The sequence below is a fragment of the Heteronotia binoei genome, chromosome 4 (genome assembly GCF_032191835.1).
Source record: "Heteronotia binoei isolate CCM8104 ecotype False Entrance Well chromosome 4, APGP_CSIRO_Hbin_v1, whole genome shotgun sequence".
Classification (NCBI taxonomy): domain Eukaryota; kingdom Metazoa; phylum Chordata; class Lepidosauria; order Squamata; family Gekkonidae; genus Heteronotia; species Heteronotia binoei.
This window is the reverse complement of record NC_083226.1, coordinates 149093788-149115390: the sequence shown is the minus strand read 5'-3', so window position 1 is coordinate 149115390 and position 21603 is coordinate 149093788. Positions and strand designations below refer to the sequence as shown.

Genomic DNA, 21603 nt, shown 5'->3' with positions numbered 1-21603 from the left:
AGATGTTACAGGAAGTGTACCATTGGCATGAAAAACAGCAGTTCTGCATCTGTTCTTCCTTTCCCCTATAATCATTTTTTATCGACAGTACTGGAAGTCATCAAATTTTCAGATGACACAAAACTGGGAGGAATTGCTAATACCTTAGAAAGAAATAAAATTCAGAATGGCCTTGAGTTGAAACTAACAAAACAAAATTTTCAAGAGACAAATGCTAAACTGTATTTAGGCAAAAAGAACAAAATGCATAAGATAAAGGATAGCCAGTTTGGCAGTAGCTCATCAAAAAAGGATCTTGGGTTCTGAATTGGTCGCAACCTGAACACGAGTCTGCAATTTGACATGACTGCAAAAAAAAAAAAAAGAGTTAATGCAATTGTTGCAATTGTAGGCTCTGTTTATAGAAGGATAGCATCCAAGTCATGAGATATACTAATCCCACCTTATCTGCTATTCTGTGTCCAAATCCAGACTCTCCCCTAATAAAAAAAAATTGGAATAATTTCTGAGGAGAGCCACCAGGATGGCTGGTGGGCTGGAAAACAAGTCCTATAAGAAAACATTGAAGGAAAAGAGAATGCGAAGGAACAGGGTGTTTAGCCTTCATAGAATCATAGAGTTGGAAGGGACCTCTAGGATCATCTAGTCCAACCCCCTGCACAATGCAGGAAACTCAAAAACACTTCTCCCTAAATTCACAGGATCTTCATTGCTGTCAGATGGCCATCTAGCCTCTGTTTAAAAACCTCCAAGGAAGGAGAGCCCACCACCTCCCAAGGAAGCCTGTTCCACTGAGGAATCGCTCTAACAGTCAGGAAGTTCTTCCTAATGTTGAGCCGGAAACATTTTTGATTTAATTTCAACCCATCGGTTCTGGTCCTACCTTCCAGGGCCACAGAAAACAATTCCACACCATCATCTATATGACAGCCCTTCAAGTACTTGAAGATGGTGATCATATCATTTCTCAGCCGCCTCTTCTCCAGGCTAAACATCCCCAGCTCCTTCAACCTTTCCTCATAGGACTTGGTCTCCAGACCCCTCACCATCTTTGTCGCCCTCCTCTGGACCCTTGAGAAGACCAGGATGAGGGGATGACATGATCATGCTTTTCAAATACCTGAAGGGCTGTCACATGAAAAAGAGCAAGAACTTGTTCTCTGCTGCTCTAGAGGACAAAACTATACCCAATGAGCAGAAGAAGATAAGATGTAAGATATTGGATTTATATCCCACCCTCCACTCCGAAGAGTCTCAGAGCGGCTCACAATCTCCTTTACCTTCCTCCCCCACAACAGACACCTTGTGAGGTGGGTGGGGCTGGAGAGGGCTCCACAGCAGCTGCCCTTTCAAGGACAACCTCTGCCAGAACTATGGCTGACCCAAGGCCATGCTAGCAGGTGCAAGTGGAGGAGTGGGGAATCAAACCCAGTTCTCCCAGAAATTACAAGAGGGCAGATTTTAGTGGAACATTAGGAGCAATATCTTAAAAATAAGAGCAGTTCAACAGAGGTTCCTATTGTTTTAAAATTATTATCCCAGATTTATTTTTAAAATGTTTTACAGTACTTCTACGGTCATCATCAAGTCAAGCAATTACAAATTCCCAGTGCATCTGCTTGTTAGGAATAAAAGAGACAGTGCCTATAATACAAGAGTCATAGTTCAATATCCTGCAAATATTATTTTCGTTGGAACTGAGGTACATATTCCTATACTTTATATTGCACTGGGGTGGTAACATGTTCATCTGCTCAAGCTTTGGGTGGGAATGTATGGATACTTACTAAGTGGTTACATAGGCAATCAAAGAAACAGTTCTTACTTAGGTGGTAAACCTGTGTCTGGCATGGAGTACTTTACACTGCAGGTATGTGTCACATGATTAAATTATTCTTTTTACCCCCACCCAAAAAACCCTCCTCTCCACAAATAGAAAAATGGATTTATGGGTTTATTACCTTACTGAGAAATAGGCCTATAGAAATGGTTCAAGTAATAATGGAACCCAAGGAAGAAGTTCAAATGGCATCCCTGTGTTGCATTACAATAATTGGTCTTTGACCTGGTTCAGATCCTAGCTGAGCTGAGCTCATGAGGCAGATCACTGTCGTGTGCATAAAATGAGATGATCTCACATGTACCAGTGATTGATGCAGTGTGTTTTGTGGCCAAATAGGGATTCAAACTGGATCTCTTTGGTCTTAATCTGACACTTTAAAAGCTTCACTTGTCTTTGAGCATACACTACAGTACCTAGAATTTTATTTCAGTTTGTGCTACTTTGATTTTTTAAAAAAATAAGTGTGTTTTTTGTTATTTTCTGTTCAGAAAATTCAGAAAGATAGCTGTGAAGTTGGGCTTAACATTACCTGCAGAGTGGGTTATCCTTTCCTAACCCCTGGAGAGGAGGTAAGATACTGTATATTTAGCTGATTTGGGTTTATGGTAGCTTGCCTGTGTTAGCAAGTACCTGTTCCTTTTTTGTGATGGTTGGCCCTCCAAATCAAAACATATGGAAACTTGGCAGAAGTCTAATCTATCATCCCATTGGTAAACTAAGCTAATTCCCATGTCATCCAGAACCATTTCCCCTCAGGCCACCATTCCTGTACCCAATTCACTGGCAGCCTTTTTGGAGCTAGAATCATAGTGTGGTATACAAGAGTTTTATCTCTCACCATCAGTGTTAAAGCATTTATTGCTGCTATTATTATTATTAATTATTATTATTATTATTATTATTATTATTATTATTATTATTATTATTATTATTATTATTATTATTATTATTATTATTATTATTATTAGGGTTAAACTTGCTGGCAGAGTATTATTCATTTTAAATATACCTTACATACCTAGTGCCAGGAGAGTTTAGGGCCTTTAAATCATAATACATATTATGATTAAATATTATTATCCAATGGTAATTAATCCAATGGTAATTATTATCCAACCATTTTCCAGACACAGTATTAAGGCTCAGTTATGCACACATATACATACTAGCAGAAGAAAAAGTCTCGTTTTCCAAGCATCAATATATCACAGTTGGAGTGCTGGGAAATATGATACCCTAGAACCAATGGCTTCCTTGAGGGAAATGCCTATCTCCCACACAATAAATGAGCAGGCATTCTACATGTTGTGTGAAACTAAAACTGAGAAAAGACATAGGAGCAGTAGGAAACTAAGATCATACTACAAAAAAAAAACAACCCCTCACAGTTACCGCTGCTCAGATATTCTTTATGTCTTCACCCTGATTGTCTGGAAAGACCCCAGGGCTGAGAGACTGACAGCAGTCGTTCTTATAACCTCATATTTGTCAAGTATTGTTCTCGGCCTTTACATTAACAGTATAGCCCGTTGCTCTGTTTATAAAGCAGCATTCCACTCTATCTGAGGCTTTTCAGAAGTTGTGTTCCCATATCCTCGTTATGTGACCTGGCTCAGCTCTCTTGACAATAAATTGGCTGACAGAAAACTTTCCCATAACTCGTTCTCCTCACACTGTGTATATATCAGATGAGAACCATAGCTGGAGACTTTAAAGTTAACATGCTTAATCAGTTGTAGATTCTTTCGGCATGGTTCACGAATTACCTTTTAGTAGCATACAGTATCCTTTGCTAATTCAAAACAAATGTCCACACAGAGCTACTTTGAACAGGAAAAAACTAATATTTATACATTTAGACAGATGTCTTGAGATGCAATTAGTCAAAGACAATGCATGTCTATAATCGGCTACATTAACGTATTTTTGTACATTTAGATTCCACAATTTTTTATGTCCTTGCAAATGCACACAATTGGTTAGATCCAGCCAGCTTTTCTGCTGCTGTAAAGGGGGAAATGGATCCTACTAAAGGCTATATAATATAGTGGGTTCTATACATTAATGAGGCGAGGTGGTAGTGAACATAGCTCTTTTATTGAATACAGCATGGTATAGTGCTGCCTACAAAGACTGAAAACTAGGGCTGCAGGGCCCCCTATATATACACACCCAAAGTTCTCGCACTGCATGTGACTGGACCATTCAAACCAGTCGGGGGCTCTTGATTGGAGCAGGGCAGCAGGATTTGGATCCTGCTGCCTATTGTCCCCCAAGCTCTGTTCTTCAGGCCCCAGTGAGCCAGGCAAGAACTCCAGCTTATAGATACAATTTTAAACACATATACTACATCCCTCCCCCCTTAGTTTGCAAGCCTAGCTGACATAGTCATTGAGTTAGGCTGGCTTGCGATGCTCTCTAGGGGACCGCCTGAGCCCCGAAGGGGGTGGGGGGGCGGACGCAGTAGCAGCGGCGGTGAGTGGAGGGGCTGCCATTGTATCGCTCTCAGCTGGTGGTTCCCAGGCCTCCGTGCCCGCTGACTCCACCTGAAGGGCGGGGCTGTGGGCCCCTACCTCTGCTGCAGTGGTCGGGGAAGGAGTGGAGGTGGCGATCTGGTTGTCAGGACTGTAATCCTCGACTTCTACCTCGGGGCTCTCGCAGGACCTCAGCTGGTCGACGTACCTCCTTATGGTGGACCCCCCCTCTGTTGTAACATCTTACAATACAGACCCCAGCACTCTGGCAACCCTTGCTAAAATCCAAGCAGCCCCCCCCCCTCCCGCAAAGTTCTTAGCCATAACCCGGTCCCCCATATCTAGCCCCCGAGGTGCCCAGATCGACTCTGGAACCTCCTGCAGGTTGAGAGCTCTGTCTGAGTGCAATCGGTCTAGTAGGGTGACTACCTGGCAGCCCATGAGGAGTTCGGCAGGGCTGTGGCCCATGGCCGAGGAGGGAATACCGGGCTGTGATATTACGAATTCTGCATGGCGGCCATCCCAGTCCCCCTGAATGATGCGGCGGAGCGATTCTTTAGTCGTCCACACCATCCTTTCGGCCCCACAAAGTCCAGGTGCAACCGGGCCCAGGGGTTTCATGTGGAATCCCAGTGCTGCACCAGAGCCCGGGGAGGCGCTGGCTGGGTCTCCTGGCAGGGCTGGCATCGAATGACCCAAGACTGGATTGCATTGTCCATCCCAGACCACCATTCATATCTGTGGGAGAATGCCTTCATGCGCACAATCCCCGGATGGGTTTCGTGCAGCACCATGAGGACTCTGTGTCTCAGAACCGGGGGCACCACCACCCATAGCAGACACCCGTTATGGACAGAGAGCTTGTCCCTGCAGGATGCAAATGCCCCAAACTCCTGTCCCACCTGACCTGTGGGCCATCCCCTCCATACCCAGTTCAGAACTTGGGAGAGTATTTTGTCCTTGGCTGAGCAGCGTGAAATGTCTTTCACGTGCACTGGGCGGTCCGGGAGCGACTCTAGAAGCAGGATCTGGTGTGCTGGGGCCGGATCCGGATCGTCTGACAGCAGCAGCAGGTGGCTGAGGGCGTCCACTTGGTCCATGGCTTTCCCTGGCCTGTACTGAAGACCATACTGGTACCCCACCAAGAAAATAGACCACCGTAGTACCCTAGGTGACAACATCTGAGGCGTTTGTTGGTCAGGGGCAAAGAGGCCAAGTAAGGGCTTGTGGTCCATATGGATGGTGAAGGGACAGCCATATAAGTAATCATTTACCGTATTTTTTGCACCATAAGACTCACTTTTCCCCCCAAAAAAAGTGGAGGGAAAAGTGTGTGCGTCTTAAGGAGCGAATACTGCAAAAAATTCACACAAATGCCTCTAAATTCACACAAACAGCTCTAAAAACTAGGTGCACTCCAGTTTCTGCAATGTTCTGAAGTAACAGGCCACCGGAACCTCCCTGCCGTCTGGCAACACATGGGCCAGGACGGCGCCCACCCCATAGGGGGAGGCGTCTCAGGCCAAAACAACGGGCATCCTCTTGTTGAAGTGCGCCAAAAAGCTATTGGATGTCAGGAGGTCTTTAACGGCTCAGAAGGTGGCGGCTTGCCAGCGGCTCCAAACCCACTAAGCCCTTTTGTCTAAGAGCCTATGCAAGGGTTCCACTACCGCCGCCTTGTGGGGGAGGAAGGCATGGCAAAAGTTGAAGACGCTGAAGAATGATTGCAATTCGGCTGTTAGTGGGGGCTGGCGTGTCGCAAATTGCTGTGATTTTGTCCTTGGATGGGTGGATCCCATTCCCATCCACTGTGTACCCCCAAAAGTCTATTGTAGGGACCCCCAACAGACATTTTTCCCTCTTTACCTTGAGCCCCGCCTCATTGAAACGCTGTAGTACGGTGCGGAGGCTGCTGGCGAATTCCTCTTCCGTTGCTGTGGCGATCAGCACATTGTCAAAGAATGGCTGGAGCCCGGGAATCCCTTTTAAGAGAGAATCCATTAAGCTCTGAAAAATCCCTGGGGCCACGCTGACCCCAGATTGGAGGATTGGCTACATCAGGGGTGTGCGGCCTAATATGCAAAGGAGTTCCTGCTACAAAAAAGGCCCTGTCTGTTTCTAACATTGACTAACCACATAAGGGTAATGTGGATAGTTTGGGGTATTAAAAAGATCAGACTTTCCCTGTGTATCTGTGTTTTCCAGGGCCAGCCCTGCCACTAGACAAACTAGGCAATTGCCTAGGGCACCAGTCTTCTGGAGGCACCAAACTGGGTGCCCCCCCATGTGATTCAGTGATGTTATCAGTGCGGGGGGGGTGCCAAAAGTAGCCTTGCCTAGGATGCCGGACAGTCTAGGGCTGGCCCTGGTGTTCCCCATTTCTAGGGATCTGCATGGCACTTGAGGATTGCCCCAACTCACCTCTCCCTCCTTAACCCCATTTTTATACCCCATTTATCTGCACCAGTGGCACACATGGGAGAGTGACATCATATTATATACCCTGTTAGCATTGTTTCAGGAAGCCAGTTTCAGGGCGAGCATATTATAAATCAAATGGAACAAAATAAATAAATTGACAAACTCCCACATCTTGTTTTACTTAATATTAAATACTTTGTTCTTTTGATACATTTTAATGACTTTCCATTTAGGTTTCGTTCAATATAGTATTCCAGTTCAATGTGTCTTTTCTTCTGGAAAACATCACTATTCAGTTTTCTGTGACAAGGTTAGTCCCAGTCATTATTTGTATGTATTTTTATTCAGTAACAGGTTTAGCAAAAACCTGTATTACCAAATAAGTTATCTGTTCATGTGTTTAGCTCTAAATCAAATGTTGAGCATATAGCAAGCCCCATTTAGAAATGAATAGTAGCCATCAATTCCATGAAAGAGGACAAATTAAAGGATTAAAGAAGTAGCTGTATCTTCCACTGTGACATAATTGAATCAGATGTTCTAGTTGTAGAGAACCATAAAATTAATATGTACTTTAACCCAGTTTAAAGTCAGTGGAGCTGAGACCTGAAGTTCAAGTAGCAGATCAAGGTAGGCCCATATAGTGTTATATTTATATGCAATGCAACTAGGGTTGCCAACTCCCCTTGGGAAATACCTGGAGGTTTGGGGGTGAAGTTTTGGGAGGGTATGTTTTACAATGGTGAGCTACCACAACTGAATACAATGCCATAGACTGCACCCTCCAAAGCATATATTTTCTTCAAGGGAATTGATTTCTACAGTCTGGAAATCAGTTGTAAGCCCGGGAGATCTCCAGCTTTCAGCTGGAGGCCAGCAACCCTAAACATAGCTGTTAACTGTAAATTACAGATATCAGAGTTCTTTCTTGGGTAACATAACCATTTAGCAATTATTTACTAGCCTCATTTGGAGTTTAGTCTGAAGTGCCATTTTTTGGTTGTTGGAGATAGCTATTTCAGTTCTGATTTTTAAAAATGGATCATGTTTTCAACCATTGACAAGCATATCAGTCTAGCAGATCTGAGTCTACATATAACAGATGAATTGAACACTCTGATCTAAATCATTTTTCTACTTAGTGACAGTGAAGAACACGATGACACACTTTTCGACAATGGAGGAAGCATCATGATAGCAGTAAAATATGAAAGTGGATTGGTGTTTTCAAGGTATTGGTGTTTGCTTTTCTTCTCCCTAGTTTAGAGGACTTACAAGACTTCCTGAGATTAAAAAAAAAACAAAGAAAAAGAAAAGAATAATTCCCCTTCCCATCCAGCAAAAATAAAACCAAAATGTATCTTGATTTTTAAAAGTGTGATTAAAGCGATTGAGGTATTAGGACTTATATCATTCAACTTAATGGAATATGTTTATATATTTAGGAATTTTTATGTTGCCTTTCCACACAATTAGGGTCCACAAGGCAGTGAACAAAAAACTTTAAACATGGGCAGAGCAATCCTGTGTTGTGCCAGTGCTGTTGCAGCTGGCTGTGGTGCCACCACTAACTAGTCACTTTCCTAAGGGGATAGGTACATGACAGCTGAATGGGAAAAAGGGGCCCCAGCAGTGTTGACAGGCTCTGCCACAGCAGCATCTGTGGCGATTTCGCCACAGCATTCTGTTTCAGCACTGCTGGGTGGTGAGGGCAGCATGATAGACAGGGCAGGCAGGACCACTGGAAGTCATGAGTTAAGGTGGCCAAGCCAAGCATTCATCCCTGGCAAGGGGTGGAGAGGGGCAGGCCACAAGAGTGACATTCCTCCTCTGCTTCACACCCCTCCTTAAAGAGACCAGCCGCTATTACAAGCCCTGGCTACCTGTCAATGGGGGTATGCCAGATGAAGTTAAAAAAAAAACCTTCACCTGCTGGTCAAAGATACTGGTGGAGAGAGTGAGACAAATCTCCCTGGAAAGGAAGTTCCAAAGTTTTGGTGCCACAACTGAGAAGGCCATTTCTTGGGTTGCCAGCCATCTAGCCTCAGATGGCAGGAGCAACCAAAGCTGGGCCTCTATAGATGACTTGAGTGAGCAGGTAGGTTTCTCTGGGACAAGGCAGTGCTTTGTGTTGACTTGAATCAGGAGTAGACAACCCCTGGCATGTGTGCCCACACCAGAATTCTGCCCAAGCAACAGATATGCTAGCTATTCAGGTTCAAATACCCATTGTGTCATAGAAGCTTGCTGGGTGGCCTTGCACCTCTCATGCACTCTCAGCCTAATCTACCTCAGAGGGTTGTTTTAATGGGGAGAAAATGCAAGGTATAAATGAAGCAAATACAATTTTAAAAATCAACATGTCATATGGCAAGTATTATTCAGAAAACTGCATAAAGCAGAATAAAGCTACACCATCCACTCTGTTAAGAAGATTAATGCAATAGTTTCACAATGTATGTTGCTGATTGCTAAAGCACAGGGTTATAATTTTCTTTAATGTGAGAAGTAGTACTGCAATCAGCCTTGCTTCCCTATCTAAAATATGGGCATTTTGCTGACCTACATTACTGGGGTATGGTAGGAATTATTGAGATATGAAAATGCTAAATCACTTCAAGAAATTCTTATTATTTTTCAAGGAATCCAACTTTATCTCATATCATTATTGCTGCAAACGAGACAGTTCCTCCTGTTATCAATGCCACTGAGAATATCGGAGATGAAATTAACATCAGCTATTCAGTAAGAAAAAGTGCACATTTTTTTTTCTGATTGAGGTTCCTGTGATATAACAATATGTGCCATTTTATACAACTCTAATACTTTATAGTCCTAGCTTTTAAGATAATGTAGTCTTTGTTTCTTTCCAGGTGCTTAGTTGCTGTTCTTACAATGACAAATATACTTTTGGAATCTTTACTTATATTACTATTTTGATTATTTGTTTTCTTGTGTGCTTACTGTTGGGGGAAGGGGGATGAAACCATCATTTTTGTATACCTTCTCCAATGGCCTTTGCTATTCTGATTAGAAGAAAAAGTGGTAGTCTAAAACAAGATGCCAGCCTCCAGGTGGGACCCGGGATTGCCAGGAATTACATTTTATCTTTAGACTACAAAGATGAATTCTCTTGTTTTGGAGGATAAGCTCTGTGGCATTGTACCCCACTGAGGTCCCTGTCCCCCCCAGGCTCTACCCCAAAATCTCCAGGAGTTTCCCTATATGGAACTGGCAAGTGCCAACTCTTTCCCCACATCCCCCACCTGGTTTGAAACCATCTGGGTTTCAAAGGCTAATAAGAATCAGGAGTAGACAACCCCTGTAGGAATCAGCTCCCTAGGGAGATGATGAGCTCCCCCTCACTGACAGTCTTTAAGCAGCAGCTGGACAAACGCTTATCAAGGATGCTCTAGGTTGATCCTGCATTGAACAGGCAGTTGAACTAGATGGTCTGTATGCCCCCCTCAGACTCTGTGATTCTATGAGAAATCTTATGATATTATTATTTGTTATAAGAAAAGTGAATTTTCCCAGTAAACAATTATCAGCACTCACAAAAAGAAATGTTTTGCTGTATTCTGTCTTCTCACATGTGTTACCTTTCCTTTCCACACCTGTAAAATTCTAGTGATTGGCATATTATTGTGTTTTCTTTCCTGTTTTAGAAACATGGCATTAGTTCATCAGACATAGATTAGAATGTATCCCAAATTAACAGGATTATCTCAAAGAACAATGTGCCATTTCAGTGAATGGGAGAAGGAATGTTCTAGTGGCAGGAAAAAAGGTGTCACAGGAAGGTTAAAAACTTTCTCTTCAATGTATTCAAAATTAAATTGAAGGGAAAATATTGTGGGTTTGAGCAAATGAAAGCAGGGGTCGTTTCGTAGAAAAATAGGTGGTGGAGCTCATCCTGGGATTGCGGCTGCACATACTATTCAATGGACAAGGAGGTGGAACTCTCAGAAAGGTTCAGGAGCTGCGTTCCTGTCAGCTCCCTCTGAATCTGAGGCCTGAATGCAAGGATCATGTGTGCAAGGAGTTCTAATCTTCTTGGCTTTCCATTCTCTCAAGCAACCATCTGATCATAGTGATGTTTATATTCAGGGTCATGGTCAGAAGGGAGTAAATGGCAGAAGGAGAAGAGGAACTACATAAACCGTCCAGAGCTTCTTGGAGAAAGGGTGGAATTAAAATGCTATATTGTCTGTCTGTCTATCTATTTTTTTTATCTGTCTATCTCTCTATCTATCTGTGTTAGGAGTGCCGGCAGTAACATAGTTCTAGGCTCACTTTGATTTAAACTCATTTGTTTATTTATCATATTTTGAGCTAAATTTATTTGTTTTCCTCTATATTTTATCAGAACGTATTGTTGTTGGGCTTTGGGATATCAAACAGTGAGATTCTACTGTACCATAGAACAGGACTCCTTCCTTGTAATACGGATGAGCACATTACTACTGAAGACTGTTAATAAAAGACTTAATAAAAGAAATTTATTGAGAAGACTTTTAATAAAAGAAATAAAGTATTTTCTAACTTTCAGAATAAGCATCATTCTTCTTGTCCACAGATTGTTAAAGGTGAATATTTTCCAGTGCCAGAACTTACACTGCAAATTTCATTCCCTAACTTGACTTCAACGCAAAGCCCTATTCTGTACTTAACAAGACTATCATTCACAGAGGTAAGTTAGATATAGGAAATTATTATTTGTTTATCATATGGCAGAGTTACATAGAGGAAGCATATATTAATTTAAAATACATAACCAAGTTGATATAATGAGTATGCAGACAGATTGAGCAATCCCAATTGTGACAGAACGGGGCTGCTCTGGCATGCAGATCCTGTTCCATCCTGCCCCCCAGGATTTTCCAACACTTGGAGATGCTTTTCTCCCTTTCTCAGGTGACCGGCTGCCACCATCTGACCTTTGTAAGGAATTGCTCACTGGGAGGGTTAGAACTCCCAGCTTCCCTTCCAAGTGCTCCTTTGAAAATAGCATGTCCAAAATGGTGGTCTAGATGGTGGTGGTCCATAGCCAAGGGGGGGGGGGCTGTAGGGACACTGCCCTCCTCCCCTCCCAACTTCCAGGGGGCCCTCCAAGGTAAAGCCATTGTTGTTTTTGGGTGTTTGTTTGTTTTTCGCTATGGCTGAGCCAGTGAAGCGTCATCAGTGGCAGCCAGAGCTGGGAGAGCTCAGCAGGGCACAGTGCACTGCAGCAGCAAATGCAGCATGCAGAGAGGAGGGAGGTGGAGGAGCTGGAGGCTGAGGCAGCTCCGTGGAATGGGAGGGAGGAAGGATGGAGCTGCTGGCTGCAGTGCACTGAGTTGAGGGAAAGGGAGGTGAAAGGAAACACACACCCCTGCTTGCACACAAGGTGCAGTCCTTTCTTGACTTCAAAGTTTTAGGGTTGGCTGCCTTGACTTAGCCCATTTTCAGAGCCTCCAGTTTTTGCCCCTGCCCCAGAAAACTTCTGAGAAGTGGCCAAACCTGCAGTGGATGGGAAAGGGTGCCCCCTGACTTTTAAAATCCTCGGTATGGCCCTGGGTCTATGTGGTACAGAGAACCACCACCACCATCAAAAGTTATAAAATATTTATTGAAAAGAAAATATTCACAAGCATACTTTTAGCACAACACCAGAAGCCAGGCTAGCCGCAACAAGATCTAGGGCCTTCTCGGTGGCAGCACCAGAACTCTGGAACACCCTCCCAGAAGCTATAAGGGCCCTGCGGGATTTGTCGGCGTTCCGCAGGGCCTGTAAGACCGAACTGTTTAGGCAGGCTTTTCTGGTTGACTGAAAATGGGCTGCCACCGGACATCCTACAGAAGCTGGCGGTCATAGTCAGACCCCAATACCGCCAGACTAGACTGAGATAGCGTACTAGTTTTTAACTTGATAAATGTTTTATGGTTTTATATGTTTTATGGAATTGACTGTTTTATGATACTGTAAGCCGCCCTGAGTCCACTTGCGGAGAGGGCGGGATATAAATGTAAAGTAATAAATAAATAAATAAATCAAGCAAGCAAGAGATTCAAAATAAATGGGTAAAATGCAAATCCTCTGTCCCTCTCTATATACATGCCCTATCAGATGTTAAAATACAGGACCGGCTTCTTAGTTTAGGAAGTTACAGATCTTTACAGAGTTCCATCATCTTGAAGCGTTCCCCAGGCCAGCACATGGTTAATGGCCACCTCCTCCAGACCTCAGCCAACAGTTCTGTCTGCTCTGATGGACTCAGCACCAAAAGGGTCCTTCCTCATTGCTCCCCTGAGTTTTATAACCTCTAATGGGGAATTGATCCACGGGTATTGGGGGCTCTGTGGGGGCTATGATTTGAGATAGAGGCACCAAATTTTCAGTATAGCATCTAGTGCCTCTCCCCAAAATACCCCCCAAGTTTCAAAACAATTGGACCAGGGGGTCCAATTCTATGAGCCCCAAAAGATGGTGCCCCTATACTTCATTATTTCCTATGGAAGAAAGGCATTTAAAAAGGTGTACTGTCTCTTTAAATGTGATGGCCAGAACTCCCTTGGAGTTCAATTATGCTTGTCTCACCCTTGTTCCTGGCTCCGCCCCCAATGTCTCCTGGCTCCACCTCCAAAGTCTCCTGGCTCCGCCCCCAAAGTCCCCAGATATTTCTTGAATTGGACTTGGCAGCCCTACCTGTAGGCCTCTCAATGGTGTAGAAAATAATATTCCTTTATGACAATGTCTATTTTTTTATTATCATAGTCCAAATTCCCAGTATTCCAATGTATTCCATATAATTTTGAATGACAATATGTACCATATCTCCTTCTTTTGAGGTAAAGTGTGCGTTTGCCCAGGTCTTGCTGGTACATCAGCTGCATCCATTCCTGGGTCAGTCAGACCTAGCTACAGTGATTGATATCTTAGTTATATCTAGACTGGAGTATAGCAATGTACTGTACTTGGGACTACTCTTGAAGAGTGCTTGGAAGCTGCAATTAGTGCAGAATGCTGTGATTAGACTGCTGGTCAGGGCCAACTATCGGGAGCGTATGTCCCCAGTACTACAGCAATGACACTGGCTTCTAATCTGCTCCCAAACCCAATTGAATGCATTTATTTCTTCCTTTAAAGCTCTGTGGCTTGGGACCAGGGTATCTGAAATACCATCTTCTTCCATATGTTCCTGCCTGAGAATTAAGATAGTGGGGGGATACTGCCTGAGTGTCCTGCCAATTAAAGGCACTTGTCTGGTGTGTACATGAGAGGGGTACTATTCCATAGCAGCCCAACAATTATGGAACAGCCTCCCCAGGAAGGTGCACCTGACCCCCTCACTCGTCATTCTTCATGAGGCGGTTAAAGACAGTTTTGTTTAGGACCGCAATTAATTGATTTGTTGTTATTAGCAGTCCTAACCAGAGTTTTGAACTGTGGGTTTTATGGGTTTCATAATCATTTTTAATTGTGTTTTAGTAATGTTTTATTTCTATTGTAAGCCATCTTTTTTTATTTATATTGCAAGTCATCTTGATGGGCATAGGTTGATATACATAATTTAGGTTAGACCACATTATCAAGGTAGTTCTGTAATGATTTTATGGAAAAAACCTCCTGTTTCACCAGCATTCTTAATACATTAGTCATTTTTACGTATGTGAATGTCTTTGAATCATTGTTTATATTTTTTCCTTTTTATAGTAATATTTCGATAGTTTACTCTGGCAATTTTAATTAATATTTTTTCTGCTCCTTTACATGTATGCTTCCACTTCCTGTTAGCATATGCAAGCAAAATACTACATTCTTTATCAAATCAAATTAGCCCAAACACTTTATGGGAAATTTTTTTTTAAACTGATTTTCCTCCCTACTAGAATGCAGTCTGCAGTCATCCCATTGATCCATTAATGATTGATGCTGGTCAACCATTCATAGCATCGAGGAAAAGAGAGCCTCTAAAGAATCCTGTGGTATGTATTTCAAAACTTCTGTTTGCATGACATAGCTTGAGCGGATTGCCATCTTGGGTCAGGCTAAAGATTCATCTAGACCAGGGGTCCCCAACCTTTTTGAGCCTGCAGGTACCTTTGGAATTCCAGCACAAGTTGGTGTGTGCAACCACAAAATGGCTGCCACACAAGGTGGAACCAGCCACAGAATGTCAGGGAGTGAGGTTCTGTATAACTCTCATAGTAACTCTTCAGCATTTCAGGCAGAAGCCCTGTTTAACAGGATATCTTTTAAAATGGACATATCTTTTTAAAATATTTTCATGCATACATGCAGCTTACCTTCAGTCACACAGTGAAGTTCCTTGAGATGTGGCAGCAGCTGCTGCCAAAATAATTTTTTGGGTGTTTGCATTAGGGCTGCCAAGCTCCCGCTGGGGCCCAGTTTGGAGGGCCCCAATCCGCCAGCATGGAGCAGGCTGCCAGGGGGATCCACCCCCAGAGAGCCCCATTGGCATATAACATACCCTACATGATGATGTCACCAGGAAGTGATGTCATCACGCATGGCATATCACGCTGGGGACACTCTAGGATTTGTTGTAAAAACTCTGTGTGCATGAGGTGTCCCCCATCACAGTGATGGAAGAACTTGACAACCCTAGACTCTGCACAGCCAATCAGACCTCCAAAGGTCAATCAGAAACCTGGCAAGGGAAAAGCCACACCCACTTCCAAAAAACACTCAGTGGGTGCCAGGAAAGGTGTTGATAGAAACTTTAGCACTCACAAGCACCACACTAGGGATCCCTGGTCTGGGCCAACAACTTCCCCCCAGTATTGGTCAGTCAGATGTAGCTAAGAAAGCAACAGCCTCCTCTTGCAGTTGCCTCCCCAGCAGCGACTGGTATTACAATCTAAACTGCCTCTGAATATGGAGCGTCCATTTTATTATCATAGTTAGATGACTGACAGGTGTATTGGTAGGTGTGTGTCAAAGGCACTTGCTCAATGGAGTTTTGCATTTGATTATTTAATCCCTTAAATGTTTTCATCAAATTATTATTCATAATTGTATTTTAATTTAATTTAATTTTTGGATTTATATCCCACCCTATCACCCAAGCAGGCTCTGGGCAGCTTTTTTTCTTAGCCCTTCGAGAATAAATGACGCAATGTGGGCATGTATATCTAGAGTAGTAGTCCAGCTTGACACAAAATTGTAAGCACAGAGATAGTTAGACTTTGGCTGTAGCTTGGATTGTAATGAATACAGGTTTATACTGAAGGCTGCAATCCCTGTTTTGTTATTCACAAATTTGCATTCTACATCACAGATTTAAATAAAACTCCATGAAATTTGAAGTCTTAATCTGAAGGTTTGTTTATATTTGAAGGCTCAGGTGGATAAGTAGAGGCAAATTTCCTGCACAGCTGAGATTTGGATTTGAACTTATATTGGAATGCAACCCCTGCTCAGTTTTGCTAATCAAAACCTGGTTCCCCTCGTTATTATTGATAATATGAAAAGGAAAGAAAAAGATGATGGTACACACAGATCTTATCTGTTCTGACCCTGAATTACTGGATAATGAATGAATTCCTATTTGATAAATGTCTTTTGAAGGATAATGGTGCTCCCTGAAAGTATGCCATTGGTAGTAATGAGGGAAAGACCACTGATAGGACCTTTGAAAACATGTCATTCTGGACATCCATGTTTTACATTTCAATCAGCCTTTGTGTCATGATCCCTCAAACAGGACTGTGATTCCTATCGATGTACATCTATTAACTGTACTCTGGCCCCATCGGATGTAACTCAGGTGAACATTTCATTCCGACTCTGGAAACCTACCTTTATAATGGTAAGTGAGCCACTGAAACCAAGAGCATGAAAGAACATCACATCATTGTCATTCTGTTATATATGTATATAGATTAGCATAGTTCCAATCTGTAGCCAATTTATGGCAACTCTGTAGGCTTTTCAAGGCAAGAGAGACTTCAGGAGTAGTTTATCATTGCCTGCTTAGGATTGCATTGAAATGCGCTTGACTTTGCCTAATTTATACATGTTATCAGACTAATATGTAACTATCTTTTAACCAGGTGTACCATTCTGCAAACCTTTCTTTCCTTTCCTCCACTCATGTCTTTGCCTCTTCCACAATGCCTCTTTGTGTTGGACAGTCCTTATCTTTCTTGTCAAGTTATCCTCTATGGCAGAATAGATTGGTCCAAAGGCTAAATTTACAGCAAACATAAATAGTAAACAGACAATTAATAAGAATAGTTATGGTCCAGAGGCAGGGCAAGGTCACTCAGCCTCAGTTCCTCTACTGATAACTATGAATGTTTTGCTGTCTGTTGTTATCATTGTTTCAGTAGGGCTGTATTTTTATTACGTTTTGTCCATTCTTTGACCCACTGTGGGCATAGTACAGGCAGAAAGGTAGGGGGTGTTGGAAAGTGCCATCAAGTCCCAGCTGACGTATGGCAAACTCCTTGGATTTTGAGGCAACAGATATTCAGAGATGGTTTGCCCTTGCCAGCCTCTGTATAGCAGCCATGGTTTTCTTGGTGATTTCCCATTCCAATATTTACAAGGACCAACCCTGTGTAGATTCTACGATATGATGAGATTGGGCTAGCCTAGGCCATCTGAGTAAGGGCAGAAAAGTATGATAGACACAGATTAAAAAACAAACAAACAGGAAAACAAGGAAGGGGATTTATCACAGTTGTGAGAACAAAGAAGATCCATGGGGTTGGATCCTGTGGTTGTGTGTGCAGAAGGAAGCTGTCATGCAAGAGGGTCTTGCTCAGTTCCCCCAGCAGTCGCCTGTTTTCCCCGTAATCCTCTGCTGAAGATTGAGAGTTGCTTTTAAGCAAAGGGAGCTGTACTGAGTAGGGAAGGATTGGGTAGCATTGCCGGTCCTCAGTTTTCTGTTAGCAGTGCAAGCTTGGCTCTGAGTCTTGCCTTGCTAGCAGAAGGTCGAGGAGATGCCCTTGTGCCTGATTCCCCTTTTTTACTGCAGCTGCCAGTGTCATTATGCAATTCATTTGCAAGGGTCCCCAATCATCAGAAGATATCTGGGCTTGGAAGGGGCAGCAACCTTCCTGTGCAAGCTTCTTCTACTCATGCAGTTGTAGGATCCAACCCTTAAGATTGCATTAAGGTCACCCATTCTGACTTGGATAGCCCAGGCTAGCCAGATCTTGTAAGATGTCAGAAGGTAAGCAAGGCTAGTAATTGGATGGGAGACCTCCATGAAATACCAGGGTTGTGATGTGGAGGCAGGAAATGTCAAGTCACTTCTGAATGCCTCTTGGCTTGAAAACCCTATGCGTCATCATATGTCAGCTGTGATTCGATGGCACTTTCCACCACCAGATTGAGATACTAAGAAATCCATGATCAGATCTTCCCAGCCTTTAAAAAAAAGCAAGTCAGAACCTGTGCAGAGCTGATTTAAACTGAGTACACAACACATAGCGAGGGGTTCAGTTTTCCCATTCTCAGATGGTTTTGCCTTTTGAAATTGGCACACATTATCAGACAGAAAGACACTTGTATTTTCCGTGTCTGTTTTCCTTCTCAAGCCAGTAACTGCTTGGCAGTTGTGACAAGCAACTGCTTGACAGTTGGGATAAGCAACTGCTTGGCAGTTGTGATAAGCAAGTGATAAGTAAGCTTTCTCCCTTCTTCACGTGGCCCTGATTTGAGTTATTGCCATGTTATGATTGCAACGACAATGCTGGAAGACATTGAGATGATTTCCTTATGGATCTCCCTCTGATCATTTTCATATTTTCATTATTGGTGTTATTTGCATGTATGGTTTTTCTCCCCCCCCCCCAAAAAAAATACTCTGATTTATTTTGGTGATTTAAAGCTTTATTAAATTGAGTTTAAATGAGTTCAACTCTGTTGTATTCTAGGCAAGTATTCACAGTTTAGATATTAATGTAACAGCATTACTGAAGAGTGAAAATTCATCACTGGTCCTGAAAAAGGATGATGAAAAGAGAGAGGTAAGTCCCACTAGATTCTCCCATGTACTGAAATCTTAATCCAAAAATCTGTTAAACCAGAGTAAAGGCTTTAGTTCATAATATTTACTGAGACCTACTTCAAAGCAAGCACATATGTAGTATTGGGTGTTGGTGTGTGTATACACACACACATATAGCCCAATTCTAAAAATACTTGCTTACAAGAACATGTGCTTTGCAAATTCTACCCCTGGCTATTCTTGGGTTGTTGCTGCTATTAACTCAATTTCTACCCCACTTCCTGGCAAAACTTGTCAAGTTGCCAAGCTATGGCTTACTCATCTGTACACACAAGTATAAGTCTACCGGCATTTCTGTATTATTATAGCAATTAATTGATCAGCTCTCCAGCAAGGGAGGGGGGAATTAATGTCTGAGACAGGCCACTGACTTCAATGTAAATTTTGTTCAACTCATTGTTTATGTCACAAATACCAGCTAATATTAAAACTTGTTCCGACTTTCACAGCATAAGTTATCATCACTTGTTAGACAAGACTAGATTCTCCAGAATTAAGCTATGGTAACTACAGATGAGATCAGTCTCTGTTCCACTATTCCTATTTTAAAGAAACAAATATTGTTTTACCATTTTAATAACTTTCAGATCATCATTAAGATTTCAAAAGAGCTTCTTCCTGGCCAGGTCCCATTGTGGGTTATTCTGCTGAGTGTTTTTGCAGGACTTCTGATTCTTACGCTACTTATATTTGCATTGTGGAAGGTAAGATAATGGCATAGATTTTTTGTTTAGATTTTTTTACCCCAGTGTGTCCTGAAGAATCACTGAGTTTGAGGATGGAGAAATAGTTAACAAGAAAGTCCTGATTGCTTCGTCTCTGCTTAACATGCTGATAAATTAAGGTTTGGAATGTAGTGGGTTGGATGCTCTGTTTTGCTTCAACTAAGTGAGGAATCTTCCTCTGATAAAGGACCCACCATATGAAGATGTCCGTCACAGGAAGATTCCTCACTGGACAGAAGGATCTAACCTAATACATAAAGTGATGTTCTGGTGATGGACATTCTAGTTACATTTCTGGGTTTTCCTATGTTTTGACCACAAGAGGGCAGCCTTCTCAAAGCTAAAGGAAGAAACCCAAGTCTTAAAGGAAACGTGCAATTTGTCTGCATTATTTTAAGTATCAATATCTGAAGAACAGCACAGTGAACTAGCATTAATTTGATTGAATTTCAGTTGCTGTTAGCATAACTGAATAATGAAAGATTTGACAGTGTATAGTGACAGATACGCGATTCAGAAAGTATTGCATTTTGATAACAACTTTGCAGAGAGGTGCCATTTTCACTTCCCCCCCTACCACTGTGTTCCACATAGTTGAACAAAAATGACAAAACATTTTAATGGTAAAGCAGTGTAAACCATTTTAACAATATTTACTTCTGTCCTGTGAGTGAGCTGGGGCTTTCTAACAGAGATATCTAAGCACCCTCAACCAACTACTGTTTTAAGCAACAAAATAAAGCTTAGAATAACATATAATTGTAAGCAATATAAATGTAAACAGTTGCAGAACTGTACATTTCAAAGTTGACTTAAAGGGTTGTTGTTGTTTTATCCTTCTTTGTAGGCTGGATTTTTCAAGAGGCCGTTAAGGAAGAAAATGGAGAAATGAGGAGGGAAAATGACAACAAAACAAACTGTAGCAATTCTACAGCGATCTGTTCTCAGGTCTGCCTCAGAAATGTGACCAGAAAATGCCACATCTAGTGTCATTTAGATAGCCACAAAGTTTCCTTGCACTTCATCATAGAATAACCAAGGTACCTAATTGCCAAAAAAAGAAAAGAAATTAAAACTAACTGGAGCACAAGCTGGATAAGAGAAACACATTTTAGTTTTATTTCTGGACACAGCCTGAATTAGGGCTTGGTACAGTGGATGCAGAAGGGGAATTGGACTTTGGTTTCTTAACCATCCACTCCAAGTACATATGCAGAGTGATTTATTTTAGGGGTCTGCTGTTCAAAGAAATCAGGTCGAATATAATGCTGGTTTGAGTTGGAACTTTCCCCAGATAGCTATTTGGATCCTGGCTGTTGTCTTTAAAATTATGTCTTTTATGGCTAGTGTGAGATTTTGATTCCAAGCACACAGAACTTAAAGTACTTTATATTGAAAAAATGGGATTTACAAACCCAAATAACAGGTTTGGGACAATCTCTTAACATATAAGAGAAAACAATTCTATAAATTTATTTTTTTATCATCCCCAAGTAGGAATGAAATCAATTAATTATACATTATTAGTTGCAAAACAAGGTAAAAATGAAAAAGTAGGTACTTCAGTAAGCTTATTTTCTTTACCTCACTCAGTGTCCATTTGATCTATATGTCTGGACTTAAAAAAAGCAAACAAATTTTGACTAACATGCAGTATCTCTGTTCACATGTTACATGCTGCAAATACATGCATGGATCTGTTGGTAAGAAAGAACCAATGCACATTCACTTTGCAATTGAAACCAGGGACCAGTACCTGGATAAATTACATATTCAGCTGGACTTGTGTTGAATATAACATGAGAAATACTTGGTGCACTTTATTTTTTAAAAGTGTGTACTGTACATGCATTGTAGATGCATTTATTGTAACTTCTGAATATGGCTAGTGTAAAATTGGATAGAGAACGATACATACCAAACTTAGCACTGAACACATTACCCCTGTGACATTTTCTGTTTGTACCATGTGTGATGCCCACCAAGGCATAGAAGCTACCTTGTGAAGCAGAATTAATTTGATGTCCCCAGGGCCAGATCTAGGGGGGCAGAGGGGGCACCACCGCAGGTACCAAAACGGGGCACTACCAGCACCCCTTCCCCTCTAAAAATAG

At 42.1% G+C, this 21603-nt stretch overlaps 1 protein-coding gene across 1 annotated transcript in view; it reads left to right on the top strand.

The window, feature by feature from the left end:
• The window catches only part of ITGA1 (integrin subunit alpha 1), a 107890-nt gene extending 87117 nt beyond the window's left edge, over positions 1–20773 (top strand). The window contains exons 20-30 of the mRNA XM_060236013.1: positions 1567–1702; positions 2332–2412; positions 6972–7048; positions 7881–7970; positions 9381–9483; positions 11318–11431; positions 14611–14706; positions 16449–16553; positions 18631–18723; positions 19352–19468; positions 20337–20773. Coding sequence (XP_060091996.1) covers positions 1567–1702; positions 2332–2412; positions 6972–7048; positions 7881–7970; positions 9381–9483; positions 11318–11431; positions 14611–14706; positions 16449–16553; positions 18631–18723; positions 19352–19468; positions 20337–20381 — 1057 coding nt within the window. The 3' untranslated portion in view covers positions 20382–20773. The remainder of the gene's footprint in view (positions 1–1566; positions 1703–2331; positions 2413–6971; positions 7049–7880; positions 7971–9380; positions 9484–11317; positions 11432–14610; positions 14707–16448; positions 16554–18630; positions 18724–19351; positions 19469–20336) is intronic.
• Positions 20774–21603: the final 830 nt, after the last annotated feature.